Consider the following 25,305-nt stretch of genomic DNA (forward strand, 5'->3'; position numbering starts at 1 on the left):
CCTCCGCAGTCACACAGCGAGAAAAGAGAGACTGAGACATTGCCTATTCCATATACATAAGCATATTCCCTCTATCTATTCCATTTTATTTCATTTTATTTTATTGTATTGTATTTTATTTTATTCTATATATTTTTATTTTTATTCTATAAGTATTCGACTTACTGTATTACGTTTTAGGAGTCAGTTAGTTGGTCTTTTAGAAAGAAATTTTTCCTAGGACATATTGTGTGTTATCACCGGGTGCGTTGCATTACATTTCACTGCATATATGTATGAAAGTATGTATATGTATGTGACGAATAAACCTCTTGAATCTTGAATCTTGAATCTTGCTCAGGGACTGACAATTCATCCCTGGGATCATCAAAAGTGTACTCAACATCATCATGCACCCCCACATCATCATCAATCCCTTCTTCTGGGTCTTGACCTTGGAGGTCCTCATGAACCTCTGCTGTGTCTGCAGCTTCTGTTGGCTCTCTTGAGCTTTCAACATCTCTGCTCTGTGATCATGGCGCCTCTTCTTTTGGCGCTCTAACACAATGTGATAAATGGTACCATGCAGGAGAACCTTTAACCTGAACCGCAGTCCCCGTACTGTGAATAACTTTGAATGGTCCTTCGCGGCATTCGTTAAACCACTTCCTCCTAAACACCTTCACGAATACCTTGTCACCTGGTTGCACCGCGTTCCTCTTTTTCTCATCAAGTCTCTCTAGCACCTCCTCTTGTTTTTGCCTGTCAGAGACATATGTGTGCATTCCCTTATGCAGTGCAGCCATATAGTAAGCATACACTCGCATTTCATTTTCTAAAAGGGCTAAGCTTGGATCCTTTCCACTTGTGCGCAAACAAGGTGTTGGCATCCGTCTACCCGTAGCCAACTCATGGGGTGTCATGCCCAAATCACGGAGCCCACTTGAACGACACACCATTAATGCCAACGGAAGCGCCTCTACCCAATCCAGAGCTGTGTGCTGACAGATTTTAACAATACGATTTTTCACCACACCGTTCATTTTTTCACAAACACCACCTTGCAGATGATAAACAGCTCCTAGATGTTTGATTCCCAATTTTTGCAGAATTTATTTTACTGTTTTATCCACAAACTCTTTCCCATTATCTGAGGATATGTGATCTGGAAGTCCCCACCTGCTTATGACCTCACGACACAAAAACTTGGCAACTGACTGAGCATCTTTACGCTTGGTTGGACATGCCTCAGGCCACCGTGAAAATCTATCCACGACGACTAACATGTAACTTTTACCTCCTACTGGCCTTATCATGTCAACAAAATCCACAACCAACTCACGCATAGGACCTGTCAGAGTTGGAATGTGACCGGGTGGACCCATCACACCCCTCCGAATATTGTTTTTAAGACAGATTGTACATCTACCTATGACATAATCAATTTGCTCAAGCAAGAACGGTGCCCAAAAACCATACTCTTTCGTGATCTTTCTCGTTACTTTCGCCCTTGCAACATGGGCTAACGCATGTGCTTCCCGAATCATCAGACCTAGTACGTTGGTGGGTGCTACCATCAGTCCTTCATGATTTCTCCACAGACCAGTAGAATCTTGAGTGGCCCCTCAGTCCAACCATGATTGTTTATCTATGGCTGACGCAGCTTCTTGCGTCGAGACCACATCTCTGAGCGTGATTTTATCTTCCATGTCCACTTCATGGGTGACAAGAAGAACCTTGCCTGCTTTGTTTGCTCCTGTAACTGCTTTTGCAGCCTCATCAGCCGCTTTGTTACCTTGTGTAACCCTTGACGTTTTCCATTTTGTGTGCTGCACACTTAGCTACAGCTATTTCCTTTGGCTTCATCATTGCATGCAACAATTTCATTATCTGAGCATGATGCTGTATCGGAGAACCATCGGTTTTCTTAAATCCTCAATGTTTCCACACCAATCCAAATGAATGACAAACATTAAGTGCGTATGCAGAATCTGTATATAGTGTCACTCACTTGCCTTTGGCCAATAGACCAGCTTCAGTCAGGCCCACAAGCTCAGCAAGCTGTGCAGAAGCAGGTTGTGGTATTACTTCTGCTTTCTCAACAACGAGTTCAGTTCCCTGGGCTTTGACTACTGCATAATCAGCACTCAATGTATCTCCTATTCAATAGCAGGACCCATCAGTCCAATACTCCACATCTGACACATGCAGTGGGAAAGCTTGCAAGTCTGTTCTGAGCTTTGCATATCTCTCTACTTCCTGAACACAATCATGTGCCTCCCCATCCTCTGGTGTTGGCAAATTCTCAGCTGGATTTACTGTGACGCACCTTACTAAGGTGACATCTTCCTGCTCTAAGAGCCTATGATAGTCTCTTAGCCTAGACATAGTCAATGTACATTTACCAAAATTCAAAAGATTTCTGAGACTTTGATGGGTAAGAATTGTCACTGGGTAACCCATAGTTACTGATGATGCTTTATCATACATTAGATAAACTCCCACCATTGCTCTGTAGCACAGTGGTAGCCCCAATTCTACTTCTGAATAGGCAGTAGAATAATACAAAAAAGGTTGAGGACTTGTCCCTGTACCTGTGGGATGACACAGAACTGCACTGCATATTTACCCCCAGTGGACGAAGCCACATACAGCAAAAAGTTCTTAGAGTAGTCTGGCAACGGTAACGCTGGAGCTTCTTCTAACCTCTGTTTAATCGTCTCAAATGCCACAAGACCTTCCTGCGTCCAGGTGAGGTTGTAATGGAGTTGAGCATTCCCGGTCTCTTTTATCATGGCTCTCTAAGGCTCTGTTAGGCAGGCATAATCTTCTACCCAGGCTGAAGAATATCCCGCAAAAACAAGAAATGTCATCATCTCTCTGACTGTTCTAGGCTTTGGTGCCGTTCGAATGGCTTCCAAATGACTCTCAGAGATGCTTCTGTGTCCATGGGTTATTGTTTGACCCAAATAAATTACTTTTTCTTGACAATACTGCAGCTTCTTCTGAGAGGCCTTGTGTCCTTTGTCTGCCAATAGCTGCAACAGTTTGATTGAGTCCTCATGGCACGTTTCCTTATCTGGTGAACAGATGACGATGTCATCAACATACTGAATGACAGCACTTTTCAAGATCTGATCAATCCCAGCCAAGTCCTCCTGCATCACTTTATTGAAAATGTGAGGGCTATGTTTGAATCCTGGAGGGAGCCTCTTTTACTTGAAGGTTTGTCCTTTGTATGTGAATCCAAACAACCCTTGACTTTCTTCGCTCAGGGGAATACTGAAAAATGCTCCACACAAATCGAACACTGTGAAGTGTGTAGCCTCTGCAGGAATTTGGGCTAACAAGGTATGTGGATCTGTTATATCAGCTCGAAAGTCCGCCACCACTTAATTTACCTCTCTTAAATCATGTACCAAGCGATAGGACTCATCTGGTTTCTTTAAAGGCAATATAGGTGTATTACTCTAAGGTTCTGAGCATATTTCCACTACACCTGCTTTTAACATTCCTTCATATTGTGGTTCAATCCCTTTGATTGCCTCCTCCTTTAGTGGGTATTGCTTCTTCCAAGGAGGTTTGGTTCCTGGTCGCATTTCAACTCTCACCGGTTGGGCTGACTTCACAAGTCCAATGTCAGTACTATGTCGTGACCACAAACATTCTGGAATTTGTTGCAGCATCTCCTCTCTCATACTGTCTGAGTCCAATTTAGTGCTGAACATTGACTCATTTGCCATCTGTACCACTTGTGGTTGTCCTTGTCCTTGAGCTGAGATCATGATTCTCATGAGCTTCTGTTCTTCACTCATCCAGATAGCAAGATTCTTCTTTATTGGTGTAAAAATGGCTTCCTCAACTTTTGCCATAATTTCTCCTATATGTGTCTGCTCAAATCCTTCAGCCACCATTAAAGTCATGTGGCACACTTTTCTCGATGTCATGCTCCTTTTCAAGATACTCATCAGATTTTATCTTCATAGCTGCTCATTGTGGTCCCAAAATTATGCAGCATGAGGTCAGCTGAGCATGCTCGGGTTGGCTACTCAACCACTCCTCCGGATCCAATTTGCCAGCTTTCTTAAAATATTTAAGCGTGCAATGATGTGGATACTCATGGGGCTTAGCATCAGGCATACAGTATTTGCCACAATGAACTTCTCCCACATCTTGGTTAGTTCTAATAGTTCTGGACTAAGATTTCCAATCCAATATACTGAAGAAGTATCATTCTCTGGTGCCATAAATAATTGGTGGTAGACATCAGGTGGCACATCCACCAGACAGTCGTCCGGTGTACACAGTATTGTACAAATTAGTTGGCACATAGCATCTCTTCCCAAGAGTGCAATGGGCATAGTGAGAGGAATCAGCTGTCTCACACCCTTAAACCCGATTGTCCATACCAAATGGTCAGACGTGGGGAGATGTATAGCATCTTCAGGCCGAACACAGGTGAAAGCTTCTCCGCAATCTTCCATTACTTCCAATGGTTTACCATTTATTTTCACCTCCATTTTTGGATCTTGCTCCGGCCCTGACACTATCAGCTGACACCCTCCTTTTGAGTCTTCCAGGCACCCCTAGAAACCAGGTTTGAACCCCTGTAAGGGTTCGCTGGTCCCCTGGGTGGCCGTGGTTGTCCTCTGAAACCTCCTCTGAAGCCTCCTCTGAACCTGTAACAGTCACGAGCAAAGTGGCATAGTTGTCCACAATTATGACACGCTCCTTGAGACTGTTGGAAATTTCCTCCTCTATCTCTTCCTAAATTTCCTTAACCTCTTCCTCTCCATATTTGTGGTTGATCAAAAACTGGCTGTGGAAAGGAGACAGTGGGGACCACAGGTGGTTGAACCTGAATCTGTCCTTGCTGTGGTTGTGGTGGTAATTGATTTGGTTGTGAATGGCTCTGCATAACCACAGCTTGTTTCCTTTCCTTCTTCTTATCATCCACCAACTGTATTTGGTTAAATTTTCTGAGAGTCTCCTGGTCCTGTTCCTTCTGGTCATGCTCCTTTTTCCGATATAGCTCCACTTGATGTGCTATGTGATCCGTATAAACACCTTTGGTCATGCTTCCAAGACCAACCACTTCTGCCAATTTTCTCCTCACTTGAAGAGGCAGCCCCTTCTGTATTTCGGCTCTGAGAATTGATTTCTCCATTTGATTCAAATCTGGATAATTTCCTGTGACATTTCTCCACACTTGAAGAGCCCTTGACACATAAGTTCTTGGATTTTCCTGTGGGCCCAATAACTCAATAAAGATGCTGTCCGGGTGTACGTTTGTTGGAAATGCATCTCTCAATGCTCTCCACATCCGACCTCTACTTGCAGCAAACAATTCTGGATCATACACCGCAGTTGCCACATATCTGTTAAGGCCTGCCGCCTGCAGGATCTCCTCCATCGCTGGGACTCCTATCAGGCTAGCCAAAAGTTTCTTGATATCTCCCATGGCAGGCTGTGTTCCCACCAAAACCTCTTCCAGCTTTGAGATCCACGGATGTGCTCCATCTTAAAGAGTGGGTAACTTTTCAACTTTGTTAGACATGTCTGTATTCTGCCAAGGCTTGTACTCCAAGGCTTGTAAATTTTGACCTTGAATTATCACTGGAGACATAGTCGACGTAGTCTATACCTCAAAGTGTCTGGCTTTTGAGGCTTTTTCTTCTGTAGTTTCTTCTCCGTTATTTGCAGTTCTTATAATTGTTTTTCAAATACTTGTTGAACGTCTGGACAGGTGGAGACACTTATGTCCATGAGGCATTTATCTTTACCCCTCTCAATCTCTCTTAAAACCATGCGTCTGTCATCTCCTACCCCTGTTCTGGCTGCTAACGGGAGAAAACAGGAAGGACCTTCTTTTTCTGATTCTTCATCACTTTCACCCTGATCACTCTCATCCATGTCGTCTGTTCCTGGAACCATTTTTCTCACTGGTCGATCTCCTCTTTTCTCCGCTTTAGCCAACATCCGTCTGACTGCTGGGTCGTATCCTCAAATAGCTTCGTCTGAATCATTCACAATCTCTTCTCCTATTTCCAGATTCCTGACTCATTGCCTGCTTCCCAACCGGTTCCTTCTCTTTGTACTTTTGGAGCTTGGGTACATCTTTATGGTTGTTTTAGCCTTGCCCATCTCTATTATTTGCTCATCCTCATCTTTGAAGAGATAGTTGCCCTCCTGTGTAATCACTGGGAGCTTGGATAAACTTCACCTCCTTCCCATTAGGCAGGGGCTTCTTTACAGATGCAGTATGTGAGAAGGGTGCCTTAATCTTCTCCATCAATTTTTCTGTTTCCTTATCATTTTTATTTACTTCTTGTATACTCCATTCCCTTTTTTCTTTTGCGGCTTCGAACAATTTCTGTCCCTCCTTTTCGAACAGCTGCACAATGCCAAGTTCTGTTTGTCTTTTCTCTGTGCATCTCTTTCCTTTCTTACCTTTCTTTTGATTTACTTTATATGTTGACACAAGCACCTGCATTGTTTTAATCACATCCTGGTTAAGAGTTCCTTCAACTCGCCACAGTTGTTCAATGTCAGGCCAACGCTTGCTCCATTTTCCTGATATTTTTGCAATATCTTTAATAAGGGGATTATTCTTTCGCACTGCATCAACAGGAGTTATTACTTTTGCAATTTAAGTATCCATTTTTGACATCATAATGACCCTCTTATTTTCTTTTATTGTAAATCGAATCAAATTATTAAAAAATTATTTATAAAGCACCGTGTAATCACACTCGACCAAAAATAACTGAATTTACCAACCCCAAAGGAGACCAGTAGCTTCCAACTTATGAAATCAAATTCAGTTGTTCATCATCTGACGCATCTGATCTCACACACATTTATCTTAAATTATTACAATTATGGGGGTGGGGGTGGTAGCTCAGGAGGTAGAGCTGGTGGTCTAGTAATCCAAAGGTTGCTGGTTCGATCCCAGGCTCCTCCTGCTAGCATGCTGTAGTGTCCTTGAGCAAGACACTTAACCCCTAATTGCTCCTGATGGCTGCGTCCGTCGGTCTTTGAACAATTGTAAGTCGCTTTGGATAAAAGCGTCTGCTAAATGTAATGTTAATGTAAATGTAATTATATCAACGTTCGATCTCAAAACAGCCTCAATCAAGGTAGACCACACTCAGATAATGAAACCAATATTCACAGCACTCAACAGTATTTAAATCAAATCAGCTTTTCTACAAGTGATCAATCAAATCAATAATACCCCATTAATTAGGCAAATGCCTTAATTAGTCAGTCCGTTGCCATGTCTCCCACTAAATAATTGCAAATGAAATATATGAAAAATAACTACTGTAAGCCTATATGTGAAAACAAGCTAAACTGTCAATTATAATAATATAATTTGTCAATTATGTAGGTTATAACTAAATGTATACACATATAGGTAAATGCAGGTGTCTATTGAAAGAGTTTGTGGATAAAACCGCACTGGCCTTGTTTAACTGGATTCAGGATTCCAAAGCGCTGTCATCCACAAGCTTCAATGTCTGTGAAGAACTACCAGATGTCTTGTCATCTGCCCCTTGGATGATCCAATTCAGACACATTCCATCTTCTCTGTCTTTCCCCCAGCGTTCACTCAGCATAGTAAAAGAGAGGAAGAAAGAAAAAAGAAATAGAACAACACAAGAGTTCAGTGTCTTAGGACCACTTTAAATTCTTATACACACTGTAATATAATTCAGTGAGACATGCGTTAACAGCTTTCTTATTTCTCGTGCATTAGAAATAAAGCAATATTTACTTTTATTCATACAATGCATTTTAAAATCTAAAGAGTATATTAGTCAATCTGATATCACCTTCAATTAATTATTTTTATTCTATTTATCTATTTAATTTTATTTTATTATTATTATTTTTTTCTTCTATCATACTGAGAGAAAAGAGTAGAGGGGGGGTTCTCCCCCAGCCCCTCTTGTCAGGAGGAGTTAACTAATCTCCACTCTGTATGAAGCACCACCCCTTGCTCCACCTCTTAAATTTAGCCTAAACTTCCAGTATGGACTGGTCATCAGCGAGTGAACATCCTGTTTTAGCTTTCTTAGGGACAGCCCAGCCCAATGCAGTTATGCACATAGTCAACAATCAGAGCTGTTTTCTCTCACTCAGCAGCCAAAACACAAAACCTCTTCTCTGGCAGCTAAAACCAGCTTCTCCTTCTATTTCAACAAAACTATCTGTTCTTTTAACCAGACAATACTCACAGCAAGCACACACACACAACAAACATGACAAAGAAAGAACCCACATACTAATCCAACAATCCACAAATCCTACTCACAAAATCAGAACAGGAGATTTTTCTTTCTTTTTCTGAATGTGTACATGCATGTGTAAGCAAACTGTTGTTGGTTGCTCTACTCCTTCTCTCAGAAGGCTCATATTTTTATCAAATGCATAAATGTCCTGTAAAAGGCTCATATTTTTTATCAAATGTACAAACTTCCTTAAAAAGGCTCATACAGTGGGGAAAAAAAAGTATTTAGTCAGCCACCAATTGTGCAAGTTCTCCCACTTAAAAAGATGAGAGAGGCCTGTTATTTTCATCATAGGTATACCTCAACTATGAGAGACAAAATGAGAAAAAAAATCCAGAAAATCACATTGTCTGATTTTTAAAGAATTTATTTGCAAATTATGGTATGGTATTAAGTATTTGGTCAATAACAAAAGTTCATCTCAATACTTTGTTATATACCCTTTGTTTGCAATGACAGAGGTCAAACGTTTTCTGTAAGTCTTCACAAGATTTTCACACACTGTTGCTGGTATTTTGGTCCATTCCTCCATGCAGATCTCCTCTGGAGCAGTGATGTTTTGGGGCTGTCGCTGGGCAACACGGACTTTCAACTCCCTCCAAAGATTTTCTATGGGGTTGAGATCTGGAGACTGGCTAGGCCACTCCAGGACCTTGAAATGCTTCTTACGAAGCCACTCCTTCGTTGCCCGGGCGGTGTGTTTAGGATCATTGTCATGCTGAAAGACCCAGCCATGTTTCATCTTCAATGCCCTTGCTGATGGAAGGAGGTTTTCACTCAAAATCTCACGATACATGGCCCCATTCATTCTTTCCTTTACACGGATCAGTCGTCCTGGTCCCTTTGCAGAAAAACAGCCCCAAAGCATGATGTTTCCACCCCCATGCTTCACAGTAGATATGGTGTTCTTTGGATGCAACTCAGCTTTCTTTCTCCTCCAAACACGACAAGTTGAGTTTTTACCAAAAAGTTATATTTTGGTTTTATCTGACCATATGACATTCTCCCAATCCTCTTCTGGATCATCCAAATGCTCTCTAGCAAACTTCAGACGGGCCTGGACATGTACTGGCTTAAGCAGGGGGACACGTCTGGCACTGCAGGATTTGAGTCCCTGGCGGCGTAGTGTGTTACTGATGGTAGCCTTTGTTACTTTGGTCCCAGCTCTCTGCAGGTCTTTCACTAGGTCCCCCCGTGTGGTTCTGGGTTGTTTGCTCACCGTTCTTGTGATCATTTTGACACCACGAGGTGAGATCTTGCGTGGAGCCCCAGATCGAGGGAGATTATCAGTGGTCTTGTATGTCTTCCATTTTCTAATAATTGCTCCCACAGTTGATTTCTTCACAACAAGCTGCTGACCTATTGCAGATTCAGTCTTCCCAGCCTGGTGCAGGTCTACAATTTTGTTTCTGGTGTCCTTTGACAGCTCTTTGGTCTTGGCCATAGTGGAGTTTGGAGTGTGACTGTTTGAGGTTGTGGACAGGTGTCTTTTATACTGATAACGAGTTCAAACAGGTGCCATTAATACAGGTAAGGAGTGGAGGACAGAGGAGCCTCTTAAAGAAAAAGTTACAGGTCTGTGAAAGCCAGAAATCTTGCTTGTTTGTAGGTGACCAAATACTTATTTTACCAAGGAATTTACCAATTAATTCATTAAAAATCCTACAATGTGATTTCCTGGATTCTTTCCCCCCATTCTGTCTCTCATAGTCGAAGTGTACCTATGATGAAAATTACAGGCCTCTCTCATCTTTTTAAGTGGGAGAACTTGCACAATTGGTGGCTGACTAAATACTTTTTTGCCCCACTGTATATGTTTTATCAAATGTATAAACGTCCTGTAAAAGGCACATATATGTTTTATCACTAAAGAGGCAAAAATGTCTTGCTTCATGTATTACTCAAACCACTCACCACCCATGTATACCTATTTAATAACACATATATTCTATATATCATTTATACATATACACAAACAATACACAAATCTCTTCACACATCTTTAGCCACGGCTAAAGATGTGTGACTTTATTTTTCATCTTATTTCCTCTTTTAAGCCTTTAACATTTAACTCTTTTTCAATTTCATCTTTTTCATCTTATTTTATATTTTTTCATATTTAGCCAATTCCCCTGGCCAGGGTTATTTCCTCTTTGTTTTTCTTACACAGATTTGACTATACCATATTTTCTGACGGCCAACTTTCACATAGCAGCTAATGTACACATGTCTCACCGTAAAGAAGATACGGGCCCTGTCTTCATTAATCTTGCATGCCTATTTATCTACTTTTTGTTACTAGCTCTGCCATTCTACTATTATTTTTTACTTCAACCTAATTGTCTTTTAACTTATATCTTATTTCTCTTGTCTTTATTCTCTATTTCTCTTTTTCTTTGTTTATTATTCTCTTATTCCCCTTATTTACATCTTTTACAACTTAATAAACCCCAATTTAGACGGAACTCACTTCACACATCAACTTATCATCTCTCATCTCCGCACAATCTGCTCTTGTCAGTGCAGCCTACTTGCACAAAACACTACCCCTTCACAGACCACACAGCAGCTCGTATTTGTGAGAGAACACTCACCCTGAGCTGTGTGAGTGGTAACTTCGCTGAGGCTGACGGCAGTGGCAATGAGGCCCAACAGATCTTGTTTGTGACGCCAATTTGTAGTTTCTTTGTTGTGGATGATGTGTTGATAAAGAAGGACTCTCTGCTGATGCTGACTTGATTATAATATTCAATTATTACAAGTAAGAACAGCATCAAACCAGACTTGCCAAGGATGTCTGGGAGAGAACAGAAGTCAAATGCGTTCCCCCCCCGAATGGAACTAGGGAGTGTCCTTTATACTTGTACAGAGATAATGTAGCACATCTGATTCCAATCAATGGGTCACAGTTCAGCTCACTGACATACAACTAAGCACATTCCACCTCCCTTATCACCGGGGCCCCTGGCAATGGGCTGTCTCTCTTGGGACCCCTGGCAACATCTGTTAGTAATTACATTATACAATGGGGCCTCTCTTGGGACCCCAAACATTCCTGACCCCTCAGGAGCTTTTTTAGATAAAGAGATTAGAAGTACAGTAAGATTAAATTGTGTTATAAACAGGATGTTGATTTATTTACAGATGAATTACTCAAATATTTATGATTCGCTATTTAGATCAATGCAAAGTATGTGTCAAGTTCCCGATGAACATTGTTGTGATTTCATTTAACAGTTTATCAGGGGAGAGCGCGAACGCAGTCCCCCACTACCCGAAATTATGCAATCGAGGTTCCTACGTTTGGGGAATTCGCAGGGGTAAGTAACAGTCCTCCTGCTAGCATGTTGTAGTGTCCATGAGCAAGACACTTAACCCCTATTGCTCCTGATGGCTGGATCCATCGGTGGTTGAATAATTGTAAGTCGCTTTGGATAAAAGGGTGTGCTCAATGACGCAATGTAATGTAATACTTAGAGCTGTTAAATCTGCCTCTGAAGCTTCACCATGCTTCACCCAACATAAAAAACATACACTTCTGTATTAATGGATAGACAAATGTAATCATAATAATGCATACATAAACAACCACCTGCACCTGACATTAACCGTTGAAAGTTTTTACTCCTCAAAGCATGTCATCCTTACAGCTGTTAAATCTGCCTCTGAAGCTTCACCATGACAGTAAAATCCCTGAATCAGGTTTCCACTGGACACATGATAAGGGGTGAACCAGAAGGCAGTCACCCACGACCAGAAATTCTGCAGTAGAGATTCTTACATTTGGGACTGTAAAGAGGTTGTGTCTACAGGAGTGGATTCTAGTAACTGTGACCTTGCAGATATATAAAACACTGAAACATTTTTAAAGTAAAATGGGATTAATGACAATGATTGTAATAACTGTACATTATGAGGTTTATTTATTTTGTCAATGCTAGATTCAAGATTCAAGATTCAAGAGGTTTATTCGTCACATACATATACATACTTTCATACATATATGCAGTGAAATGTAATGCAACGCACCTGGTGATAACACACAATATGTCCTAGGAAAAATTTATTTCAAATAGTCTGGAGTATCACATCTCTGAGGACTTAAAAAAGCGCTATATATAATAAATTTCTCTTTTTTCTTCTTAATAAAATTGTTGTTATACTGTAGCTATTCGCCATTCCTCCGGCGCCCAAGAGGATCATTATTATCCAAAATTAATATAATAATCCTCAGTGATATATATAATTGTGGCCTGCGAGCCGCATATTTAATTGAGCAATAAAACTCTCGCCATGTCGGCACACCACGGCCAGAAAGACTCCATCTCCCTCCCTAAACCCATACCTGTGGGCAGAGACTCCCACAAGTGGTGCCTGAGCAGAGACCCAGGAGGGGCAGGGCGCCGAGTTAAAGGCGCCCCGGATTCTTTCTGTCGTCCGCAGCCGGTGCTTGACTACGCCCCTTTGTCCGCCACATTTATATTTTGAATTTTATTTTCAAAATTTTAATTTCTCTTGCCTGTTTTACTTTAAAATTACACAGAATAATTAGTTATTACTTGTTAATTGTGATGAAAAAATGTTGCTCAAAATTGTCTGCGAGCCATATACCGTCATCGAAAAAGCCATAATTGGCTCACGAGCCATAGGTTCCTGACCCCTGGTGTAAAGCCTCCTCTGGTCCAGCCTCTGGTAAGGGTTAGACTGAGCTTCTTTGCTCCATGAACCCATCCATTTATGGCCCATTTATTTATGGAAAAAGGCTAAATATACAAAACAAACTCACAGTTAACTGCGTACTATAAAAATTGTATAAAATATGGCAACATAATGGAAAATAAACGCTCAAAATTTAAAGCAGTATGAACCTGAACGAACCTGAAGTATTATGAAATAATAACAGAATGAATAACAAAACTAAAACACAAAACCCAACATACATTTTTTTTAAATACACTTCAATATTAACAAATAGACAAATGTAATCATAATGATACATACATAAACACCTGCACCTCCCCACGTGAATTAACAGTTGAAAGTTTTTTCTCCTCATAGCGTGTGATACAGCTGTTAAATCCGCATCTGAAGCTTCACCATGACAGTAGAATCCCTGAATCAAGTTTCCATTGAACACATGATAATGTTAGGCCCACGGCCTCCCAGCGCCACTAGAGGCCGCCCTTGCCCCATCTGCAGCTCCCTACTCAAGCCCGATTGCACACACCTGGGATCAATGACCTGCACAGTATTTAGTCCCAGCTTCCCAGTCATTATTTGCCAGACTGTCAACTAGCTTACCCGAGTTGTTGCGCTATTGGCGCCGTTTCAAGTGCATATTTCTAGTTTATGTCTCGTTGTCTCGTCTCGTCGACCCAGTCTGTCTCTCCAAATCCAGCCAGCCCGGTTTACCTGCCTGTCTCCGCTCGTCGACCAAGGCTGCCCATCCATCTCCATCCAGCCTGGTTCCCTGTCTCTCCACCCGGATCCTGGACCCCATCTCCTGGTCATCATCATCCCAGCCCTGCCCTGCTCCATCCCTACCCGACCGGGTCCCCCCAGCCAGCTCCACCCTCCAGGCTAATAAACATCCTTTGCCTGCCTTCCGTCTCCCTGTGTCGTGCGTTTGGGTCTCTCCCAGTTCTGGTCGTGACAGATAAGGGGAGAACCTGACTGCAGTCACCCACTACCAGAAATTCTGCAGTAGAGATTCCCACATTTGGGACCGTAGAGAGGTTGTGTCTACAGAAGTGGATTCTAGTAACTTTGACCTTGCAGATATAACACTGTGAAACATTTTCATAGTAAAATGGTATTAATGACGATGAGTGTAATAACTATAAAGAATCACCACTGTTTGCTTTATATGTATGGCTATCGTGTCCAAAAAGTAAGAATATTGTCTATTTTACTGTTGAGTAGTTAAAAGATGAATAATTTATAGCATTCAACTAAGAAAAATGTACTGTCATGTTGATTGTTTTGTATAAAGCTTCACATTTTGAAAAATATCTCCTTTTGTTGCTTTTTAGCTGAAGAGATTAGAAGTACAGTAAGATTAAATTGTGTTATATACAGGATGTTGATTTACTTCCAGATAAATTGATCAAATATCTATGGTGGTTGGTTGGTTGGTTCACTTTTAAGATCAATGTAAAGTATGTCAGATTCCTAATGAACATTTTGATTTCAAGAAACACTTCAGGGCTATCAGGGGAGAGCGTGAACGCAGTCCCCCACTACCAGAAATTATGCAGTCGAATTTCCCATATTTGGGGAATACGCAGAGGTCAGCGCATCCGTGTGTGTGCAATGGCTGAGCCTCACACTGGGTGAACCACCTTCACGCTGCAGTCTGCCCTTGTCTTTGATGGTTGCAGCAACATACCAGATGGTGATGGAGGAGGTGAGAACAGACTCAATGATGGAGGTGTAGAAGTGCACCATCATCGTCTCTGGCAAGGTGAACTTCCTCAGCTGCCGCAAAAAGTCTGTCCTCTGCTGGGCTTTCTTAATGATGGAGCTGATGTTCAGCTCCCACTTGAGGTCCTGGGAGATGATGGGTTCCCAGGAAGCGGCAGGACTCCACAGAGTCGACTGGGAAGTCACACAGGGTGATGGGGGTGAGTGGGGCAGCGTTCTTCCTGAAGTCCACAACCATCTCCATTGTCTTCCCAGCGTTGCGCTCCAGATGTTGTGGCTGAACCAAGACACCCCACCAGAGATGAGTTCAATGAGGGTGGTGTCGTCCGCAAATTTCAGCAGCTTGACAGACTGGTGGCTGGAGGTGCAGCTATTGGTGTACTGGGAGAAGAGACGGAGAAGAAAGAATACAACCTTGAGGGGAACCGGTGCTGATGGTCTGGGAGTCAAAAAAGTGTTTTCCCAGCTTCACCGGCTGCTTCCTGTCAGACAGGAAGTCTGTGATCCACCTGCAGGAGGAGTCAGGCACGCTCAGCTGGGAAAGCGGATGGTAGCTCAGGCGGTAGAGCTGGCGGTCTAGTGATCAAAAGGTTGCTGGTTCGATCCCAGGCGCCTCCTGCTAGCATGCTGTAGTGTCCTTGAGCAAGGCACTTAACCCCTAATTGCTCCTGATGGCTGCGTCCGTCAGTGTTTGAACAATTGTAAGTCACTTTGGATAAAAGCGTCTGCTAAATGAAATGTCTCTGATGGATTTGAGGTAGTAAAGCACAAAGGCATTCAAAAGACTTCATCACCTCAGGGTGATGGGTCTGTAATCATTAAGTCCTGTGGTCCTTGGTTTCTTTGGGACTGGGATGATGGTGGCGGATTTAAAGCAGGCTGGTACATGGCATGTCTCCAGTGAGGTGTTGAAAATGTCTGAACACTGGAGACAGCTGATCAGCACAGTGCCTCAGGGTGGATGGAGAGACAGAGTCTGGTCCAGCTGCTTTGCGGGGGTTCTGCCTCTTGGAGAGCCTGTTGACGTCCCTCTCCAGGATAGAAAGAGTTGTCACTGTGGTGGGGGAGGAGGGGGGCCTCTGACTTGAGTAGGTGTGAAGAGGTCCAGTCTCCTGCTGTGGTGGGGTGGAAGGTGTCACGGGGGATGGTGTCAGGACTGTCCCATTGCCATTCAAAGTGACAGTAGAAGTTGTTCATGATTTGTCTGAACCCTTTCCAGACAGAGGCAGTCATTGGCGGAATACGAGTGTTGGAGTCTCTTTGAGTACATTCGTTTGGCAACCCGCTAAACCTGTACTTAGCCACTTTAAACATGTTTCTGTCCCCACTCCTAAACACCTCTTCCTTCTCTAACCTTAGCTGTCTGAGTTTAGCTGTGAACCAGGGTTTGTCGTTTTTATAACTCACCCTGGTACGTGATGGTACACAGCTCTCCTCGCAGAAGCTGATGTATGATGTCCCAGCCTCTGTGTAGTCATCCCGACTATTGGTAGCAGTCTATTGGTATCTATTGGTCTATTGGTATCTATAGGTACTAGATGGTATCTAGTCCCTAATAAGATGGGGGTTTGCATGTGACAAGCAGAACACCCTGCAGAGTTGTGCGGACCTGTATGAGCTTGTCTTGTTTACATCATTATCACCAGGGACGAGCTGAAGTTTTCCTTTACTCCCAGTCACTGTCACCGCCATCTCAGCTGACTCTTTTTGGAAATTAACATTACATTATTATTACAAATTAACATTTTTGCATGAGTTGATAGGGCATTGATTTAGTTGAAGACCTGAACGAGGGTCATCCATTTCTTGAAGCATGTCTTTGCTATGAAAAAAAATACCCAAAAGGCTAAAAACTAATTTGGTCTTTAAATCAAATATAAAATGGTCAGACCTGAACTATTACCTCACTTTTTAAACCTATCCAGGCCTCAAATACAACACGTTGAGGTGCTGCTAGATGGCGATGTAGAGCTTATAATTGGTATGTAGTCTGCAAGTAAAACCATCCAATATGTAACATAGGCTTAAAAGGGCTTTGGCATGTGACCAAACGAGTTCAAGTTCGAGAGATTATTTGTGACATACATAAACATACAGTCATACATATATGCAGTGAAATGTCATGACACGCGCACAATAAGCTCTATAAGCTCTAAAAATACTAAAAATATTAAAATGGGCGTAATCGAGACAAGGTGCTCGCGCAGGCGGCCGCAGGGGGCGGCGCCACGATCGCGATTCTGGATCTATAATTATATAATAGAATTAATTGTCCGTGTTGTATTAAAATACATTTAAATCCTCCTAAATGAAACTTACCTTACCCCTTACTTACCTTACCCCTTACTTACAAACCAGCTAGCATTAGCCTCCTTGCTACAATGTAAATGTTGCAAAAACAGGGACAACAGAAACATTAACATTTTAAAAGATAAAAATGTCAAACCCTCTCCAAGTTCAAATAGTAATATCAAAAATTTTATTTATATATATATATATATATATATATATATATATATATATATGGGACCTCACAATACAACGCAACATGTTTTCTCACATGAGGGGACACACGATATGGTGAGTTTTGCGATACATTATGTATTGCGATTAAATTTGTTGCGATATTTCACATTTATTTTATGTTAATTAAAACACCTGTTACACAGGGCTATGCACAGTGTTTTCATTTGTTTTATTCAAATAAATACATCTACAATAAATCAAAAACACTGTTTTTTTCATTCTTTCAAACCATTCGTTCTTTAAAATCAGAGATGTATATTTTGATTCTATTAGATGTACAAAACATATGTTCCATTCCAAAACATGTATATTTTTTTCATTAAACAAATGCAAGATTATCCTGTATATGCAAAGTGCTTTACGTTTTGAACCACTGCTCCCGGTTGACAGATAAAACATTGCAACTGCTTTTTCACAAATGCAGCCTGGGGGCATTCCCAGGCGCCGACACAAAATTAAGTCATTGAGGGGGATATCATTACAACTATAACTATAAAACTTTATAACTGCTTTGGAATTATAATATGTGTCTCTCACCCAAGTGTTTACGTCTATGTGCCCCGGTCAAAGCAACCCTACCCGTCCCACTTGAAGGGCCACTATACAACCGGATGACTGGGTGGTGATCCACGACTTTCGGAGGAAAAGCTGGAACTCTGCCAGATTCCTGGGACCATTCCAGATCCTCCTCACCACCACAGCAGCAGTTAAGGTGGTAGAACAACCAACTTGGGTACACTCATCTCATTGCAAGAAAGTCCCCTACCTTCCAACGACAGAGAATCATTGGATGTGAACTGAGATCACGATCCAAACGGAGGAAAAGATTGGTCACATCTCTGTGATCATCTTCCTCATTACATTTAGTCATTTAGCAGACGCTTTTATCCAAAGCGACTTACAATTGTTCAAACACCGACGGACGCAGCCATCAGGAGCAATGAGGGGTTAATTGTCTTGCTCAAGGACACTACAGCCTGCTAGCAGGAGGAGCCTGGGATCGAACCAGCGACCTTTAGATCACTAGACCACCAGCTCTACCGCCTGAGCCACCATCCCCCATTACCATCACCATCGTCCTGTTGATCACCCAACCCTGGAACACAGTTCCACAGCAGGCTTAAAAGCAGTCACTCCCCTAATGCACTCTCACTTACACCAGATCCAGAAGAATAGCCTCAAGTGGGAAATCCAAACATTCTGTCACTAATGTAGTCCACCCATGGTTAAATGCTGACTCCACTGGATGATTGCAAACCACCTTATGATGATGACGGGGAGTGTGAGATGTTTCCACTCGGGGGGTTGACCCGGCCTCAGGGCAGGAACAGGCTGGACCTCGGGAGAGGCAGCCAATGGCTCAGAGGCAGGAACATGATGGACCTCGGGAGAGGCAGCCAAAGGCTCGGAGGCAGGGATGGGCTGGACCTCCGGAGAGGCAGCCGACGGCTCGGAGGCAGGGACGTACTCAGAGGCAGGGACGGGCTGGACCTCGGGACAGGCAGCTGACGACTCGGGGACTGGAACCGGCTGGATCTCGGAAGAGGCAGCCTCCAGCTTTGGGAGAAAAAAACGCAAGGCACCTCCCCCAGAAGCGGGGATGCTCGGGATCCTCAGGGGCAGGAACAGGGCAGGCGGATACCGGCCTCGCGGACTGGGGGCTAGGCCAAGGCCCGGCTCCAGGGTCGCAACCCCGCATCTGATTTCCGGGAGTGGGGGCGGGGGGCGAGCAGTCTGAGGTGCCTGGATGGGACATCCAGGCCGGGAATATGACGGAACATAGACGCTAAACACATGCGAGAAGACATGGGAGAACACATGCAATGATCCGACCCCGACAGAGTGAATGGGACCAGGTTAAATACAAAAGGAGTGACAAGGAAGGCGGAGACAGATGGTGGGGTTACTAAATATGGACAGGTGTGCAGTGACATGGATGTGACACCAGACAGACAGACAGAGGGAGCTAGAGAGGGGCTAGAGGGAGACAGAGACAGATAGGCCTAGAGCAGACAGAGGGAGCCAGAGAGGGACAGAGAAAGACAGAAACAGATAGACCCAGAGCAGACAGAGTGAGCCAGAAAGGGACAGAGGGAGCCAGAGACAGACAGACAGGGAATCAAGGCAGGGCAGGATCATGACACTTCCTGGACGCAATGGACAGATTCCCATATCCGACTTCCTCCCCCACAGCCAGGAGGACCTGCTCCACACTGAAGTTGGAGGGGGCTGCCACCCGCACTCAATGACAGAGCGACAGGTTTGGCGACTGGATGGCATGACGACACACACCACACCAAAACAAAACAAACAGCTGTTTAACCAATCTTCACTTCCTGTGGTTTTGCAACGACCGCTCCCCAGCTGTGGCCATCTATGCACTGCAGAGGACTGCCATAGAAGGAGAGAAGGAGTACAGGACCGTAGCATGCCAGTACGTAGTACGGAACTTCTATGTAGACGACGGGTTGAAGTAATTCGCCAAAGGCTTACAAGACCTCGACTTAGATCAGGACCCCCGTGTTGTGCAGCTGTCCACGACTCCTTCACTTTCCGACACCTTCACTTTTTTACAGCAGCCAATAAAAGAGTTTTCACACAATATTATTATTATTATTATTAATTATTATTATTATTATTAATTATTATTATTATTATTATTATTATTATTATTATTATTATTATTATTATTATTATTATTATTATTATTAACAATAATAATAATAATAATAATAATAATAATAATAATAATAATAATAACAGGTTATTTAAATCTGCATAGAAACTGATTGTTAATCTGCATATTTCTGTACTGTTCCACAGTTTCACACCATTTCTATTAAATATACCTAAAGTGAGCTCCTGTCGCCAGGTACTTTTTGGGAGAGTGTTCAGCTCGCTGCATAGCCACATACGTCTCCACGTGGTGAGGGCAAAAGAACCTCACTACACAAAACAACTAATAATGGAATTACAACATAAGTGAAGTAGAAAAAAAAACAGGAAACGGAAAACTAGGGAGTTTCAGAAGAGAACACTAAAAGTCAGCGCCACTCGCTCTCACCAGTCGCACCCAGTCACATGCCCAACTCCTTGCAACATAGAGAGAGACAGAGAGAGAGAGAGAGAGAGAGAGAGAGAGAGAGAGAGAGAGAGAGAGAGAGAGAGAGAGAGAGAGAGAGAGAATGAAGTGTGTGTGTGCGTGTAATTGTATTTACTATTGAAAAACCCATCTATCCTTTAACATACATTTCTGTGCATATTTTGTCAATTAGGGTCTGTAAGTAGACAGTAGAAATGCAGAAATATATATATTTTATTAATTCATTCTATCTTTTATAAAACAACATTTTTAATCATTGTTTGGAGGGATAGGATGCGTAAAAGGTGGGGTGGCAGATGGCTGATGGGTAATATAATATCAACTCCTTCACTCCTGCTCCTTGTCCTCTCCGTGGGTGATGACATAACACAGGTTCTTGTAATCCAGGTTGCCAGCAACATCCAGCGGGAAATTGGTGAACATTTCATTCACCTAGAACAAAAAAAAAAGCAGGTTTTATTAGAATGCCTCAAATGTTGCTCAAGTTAAACTGAGGGAAATGTCACCAATCGGGACATGGAATGTTTGGTTCCAAATAGTCATTTTATTGGCATTTTCTGGACTTAACATTGGAAAATTTAATTAAAATTACCTCTTCCTCCGTAAACTTGTCCGCCTGAGACATGAGGTGGTATTTGATACTACAAAGCAGGAAAATGATAATGTGTTACATTCTGTTCATTTCATTTGGGAAGCCTTTTTTTATCTAAAATGAAAGAATTTACAGATATAAAGGGGACCCATTATGCAAAACTCACTTTTAGGGCCTACTAACACACACACTGTGAAATAAGACAACCCAGTCATTTTGTTGGGAGTTGTCTGTTTCAAAAACATGTCCTAAAATAAGCCATTCGACTTTGTGGCTCAGTACTTTGATTTTGATTCTAATTGAGACACACTAGAATTAGAACCGCTCTCCATTTGAGTTACTACACCCACACCTGGAGCGCGATCAGACCCGCTTCAAAGCTAAGAGCTAAGCTAATGGGAAAACGCGGACCTGTACGAGTTTTGTGGAAATGTATGAAACAAATGACCAGCTAGCCTAATTATTAACTGCTTATTGGGAAATAATAAGTCATATTATGAATGAGTAACATTTGGGGATCATTTGCAACAATGAAACGCTACTTAACACAGTTTTGTTTTTTTTTAATTTCAATACAATTACTTGCTATTTTTGAAGAATTTTTAAAGAAATGTCTCGCTACCTACCAGGAAATAGAGTGCTTGCTTATGTTTTATGTAGAACCTTTTTTAAAACATTATTGACACACACTTACTCCTCTCCCCTGAGGACACCCTTTCCTTCAGGGTCAAAGATCTTGAATGCATTGAGAATGGTTTCCTCGGGGTCAGTACCTAAACAATGAAAGAGCTTTCAGAGGGACAGCATTCGTGCAACGGGTCAAAATGTTTCCAATTGTGCAACTCACCTTTCAGCTTCTCACCAAACATGGCCAGGAAGATGGTGAAGTTAATTGGGCCTGAGGCCTCCTTCATCATCTCATCCAACTCATCATTCCCAACGTTGATCCGGCCTGTGCACAAACAAGCAGAACACAAAACAATTCAATGGTCAAGAATTGTGTGTATGAAATGATACTGCACAACAGCATCATAAGTATACTGTATAGCACTGTGATGTTTGGTTCATTTAAAAGAGAACAACACACTTCAGCTCTGGATCCTAAAAGGCAACATTTTGAGACAATTCCTACTCCTCCCTTTTTTCCAGTTGTAAGAAATTATCTGAAATAAAATTATGTCTCCAAAATGTCCATACACTTAACAAATGCAAATAGTTGTGTTTTCAGAAAAAGTATAAATGTGATAACTTGTTTTGAGAATAATAAATAAAAACATTTAAATTATATATATATATAATTAACTAAACTAAATAATTAATTATTAATTTATTACCAATTAATAATTGGTAATGGGGAAGGAAACTCACCTAAAGCAGCATATGTGTCCCTCAAATCACTCTTGTCAATGAAGCCGTCTCTGTTCTGATCCATGATGGTGAAAGCCTGACACACAGTAACACACAGGGCGTGTTTAGAATGCGTGTTTTATCCTCAACTTAATATAAAGTCACATCACATTCAGAGTGGGTAGTTTGCACACATGGTATAGGCCAGTGTTTTTAGTATGGGCCAGTGTGTTTCTAAAAAAAAATTCAAATTCCACTTAAAAAATGAAAAGTTGTTCTTGTGTTGCAATATCAAAATTGCAATCTCATTTATCAGTTCCACACAGAACACCAGCTCCTGCAAAACAAGTTGAACAAATTACAAGTTGAGGACAATTGGTAATGATGAATAGGTTGTACTCTTATTTGGTTCTTCAAGAGTCACACGCAAAAAGAGATTTTCAGTATCAGAAGAGTCGGTTGGATGTATAGTCATGAATGGAATTCTCACAGGAATTCTGGGTCCAAACTACTTATTTTGTTGGAGTGCAAAGAGAAAATCTATCATTCACATACACATTCAATATGAATTACACCAAATAAATTAGCCTGGTTTTCCATCATTCTTTAACTTAATCCTCAGTGATTATTTTCAGTTTTTGAGTCGCCCACTTTAGACTCCTGAGTCATTTAAATTATTTGTAATTCTTCTGATGTTTTTAGTGTTTAACAGGATAGTCATGTAGTGCCGTGGGATAATTTCATCGTAAAAAAGTGTGACATGGAAGAGTAAAGGTTTACAAAGGAAGTCAGAGAAGTCTTGCCTGCTGTTCATTATTTTGTACATTTTTGGCTGAACCAAGACACACAATTTACGTTTTTTCTTTTTTTTAAGTGGATTTAAAAAAATAATTAACCAAATCCTCCTCCTCCCTACCAACCTACAGTACCTCCTTGAATTCCTGGATCTGAGCCTGCTCAAACATGCTGAACACATTGGAACTGGCCTCCACCATCTTTTTCTTTGCCTTTTTGGGTGACTTTGGAGGAGAAACACACAGTTTGTTTAGTTAAAGAGAAATCAAACAATGGGGACGGAAACATTTAAAGGTCAATATTAATGTATTATACTTATTAAGTAGTTAATAATATTTGCAATCCAATTGCTTTATCTGATTGAACAAACGTAGTAGTTGTAAGTGATGTCACTTGCTATACAAAACCACAAGCGGTTCCAAGTTGAGCCAATAACAAAGATATGTAAATGAAAACACTGGGTCTGTGATTTCATCACGGCCGATTCAGAGGTTCTCAATGAGTGGCTCCCAATCTAAAACTGGGTCAAGGGTACATTTTTTAAATATATATTTGTAACCAAATGTAACTAAAATTCCATTGCGTTTTTTTTTTTGTTTTTTTTTTGCTATATTTTTTCAGTTACAGCATGTGGCTGTTATGACATCATATAAAAGTAAATTAGAATCGATAAAATATGACAAATATGTATATATATATATGCATATATATGACAAGAAAGGTTAATACATTAATAAATAAGTCAATTAATAAATAAATGTACAATCAAAAATAGGTCAAATGAAATCAAAGTAACTTATCAGATCATCACCACCTACATTCTTTCACGCATCAAAGCACCGTGGTTTACGGCACTAACCTTGAGATCAATTAGAATGAATGTTTAAATCTTAAATGACCAACTAACCAAGTCCATCCTCCATAATACAATACATGTGTCTCCCTTAAACCTCAAATATTGATTTTTGCCACATTTGCTCAGTTCTACCATCTTCCTGGACCAAAGACTAGTCAAAAATAGTCAAAATAGGAAAAAGGCAGACTTACCATTGTCAATATGTCTCTGCTCCCAATCACATGAGAGGACACTGAAAGGTCCCACTTTTTCTACTGTTTATATAGCTGCGCTGACAGAGCTTGGCTACCAGCGCTAACTTTAGACAAAGGAGGACGGGCCATTGTCTGAGGCATTCCATCCATATACAGACGTGGCACTTCATCGCTCTATTGTTACGTTGTTAGACAGACATCTGGAGTTTTATTGTTTTGTGACAGATGGTTTAACAGCGCCGGACAGTGGGCACCGTCACACTGGCCACATGGATAAATACCAGCACGAAATGGAATAATATGCATGCGTCGGGGTGGGGGATATTTTTGTGGCGAATAGTGTGATACAATATAATGTGACAACAAAATCTCAGGAATGAATATGCCCAAAAAGAAAATGGGTTATGAATTCTGGAGTCTGTGCCTTATTTGTTTCCGAGAAAACAGGTGGCCATTGTGACTGACAGAGGACAACTCATTTACACAGCAAGACGACCTTGAGGAGGCGCCTGTTTCAGATGACTGATTGCAGTGTCACTGTGTGTACCTTTTATTAGTCTTATTTCTTTCCATGTCTTTGAGTCTGTGTGTGTGTGTCTGTATGTGTGCGTGTGTGTGTGTGTGTGTGTGCGAAGGTTTCGGTGCATGCTTGCTCCAAAAACAATGGAAACTTTTTTCCAATGACTTCAAAAATGAAGTAGCTTCTAGCGGCGAGCATCAACAACCCTTGAAAAATTATCAAAAATGTATCAACAGATAACTTTAATGTAGTCCTTATATATATTCTATACATATATAATATAACATATATTTGTTTTATTATTTATTTAAATATACATAAAATATGCCACACACCACCCGAGTGGCGTTTTCAGGGCCCTCCGACACAAAGACACAGGCAAGGATGTTGCAAACACACTAGTAAGATGAAACAAGCGGGAGCAGATGGACACACGTCATGACAGAGGCGCTCCTTGTGTGTGCGGGCATGGGTGAATTACCTGTTGCTCGTTGATTGCTCTGAAGAGCAACAGGCGTACAGCCACCCTGATCCCGGGCAAAAATTACCTAGACCCAAGACAGGTGTGGCTGCATAAACCACACCACCCCCAGACCATAACGTGCATGTTTCATTATGTGTTTGTGTGACTTTGCATGGTGAAAAAGACCGAAGTCAACAGGAAAAAGAAAAT

At 41.6% G+C, this 25,305-nt stretch overlaps 1 protein-coding gene across 1 annotated transcript; it reads right to left on the minus strand.

Annotated features, from left to right (window-relative positions):
- Window positions 1-20,519: 20,519 nt before the first annotated feature.
- myl10 (myosin, light chain 10, regulatory) lies at window positions 20,520-24,174 on the minus strand. The gene is made up of 7 exons (XM_080013363.1): window positions 24,110-24,174; window positions 23,197-23,286; window positions 22,289-22,364; window positions 21,768-21,872; window positions 21,615-21,693; window positions 20,921-20,969; window positions 20,520-20,760 (listed from the first exon to the last, which is right to left on the minus strand). Exons 1-7 carry the CDS (start codon window positions 24,110-24,112, stop codon window positions 20,656-20,658), a joined length of 507 nt encoding a protein of 168 aa, XP_079869489.1. The 5' UTR covers window positions 24,113-24,174; the 3' UTR covers window positions 20,520-20,655.
- Window positions 24,175-25,305: the final 1,131 nt, after the last annotated feature.

Source organism: Zeus faber (genome assembly GCF_960531495.2).
Source record: "Zeus faber genome assembly, chromosome: 14".
NCBI classification, from domain to species: domain Eukaryota; kingdom Metazoa; phylum Chordata; class Actinopteri; order Zeiformes; family Zeidae; genus Zeus; species Zeus faber.

Bases quoted from the DNA above. Each gene is read 5' to 3' on its own strand.
- myl10 (XM_080013363.1), bottom strand. The intron at 21,873-22,288 runs GTGAGTTTCCTT...GTTTGTGCACAG, and splicing joins GGACACATATGCTGCTTTAG to GCCGGATCAACGTTGGGAAT. The intron at 20,761-20,920 runs GTAATTTTAATT...TTTTTGTTCTAG, and splicing joins ACAAGTTTACGGAGGAAGAG to GTGAATGAAATGTTCACCAA.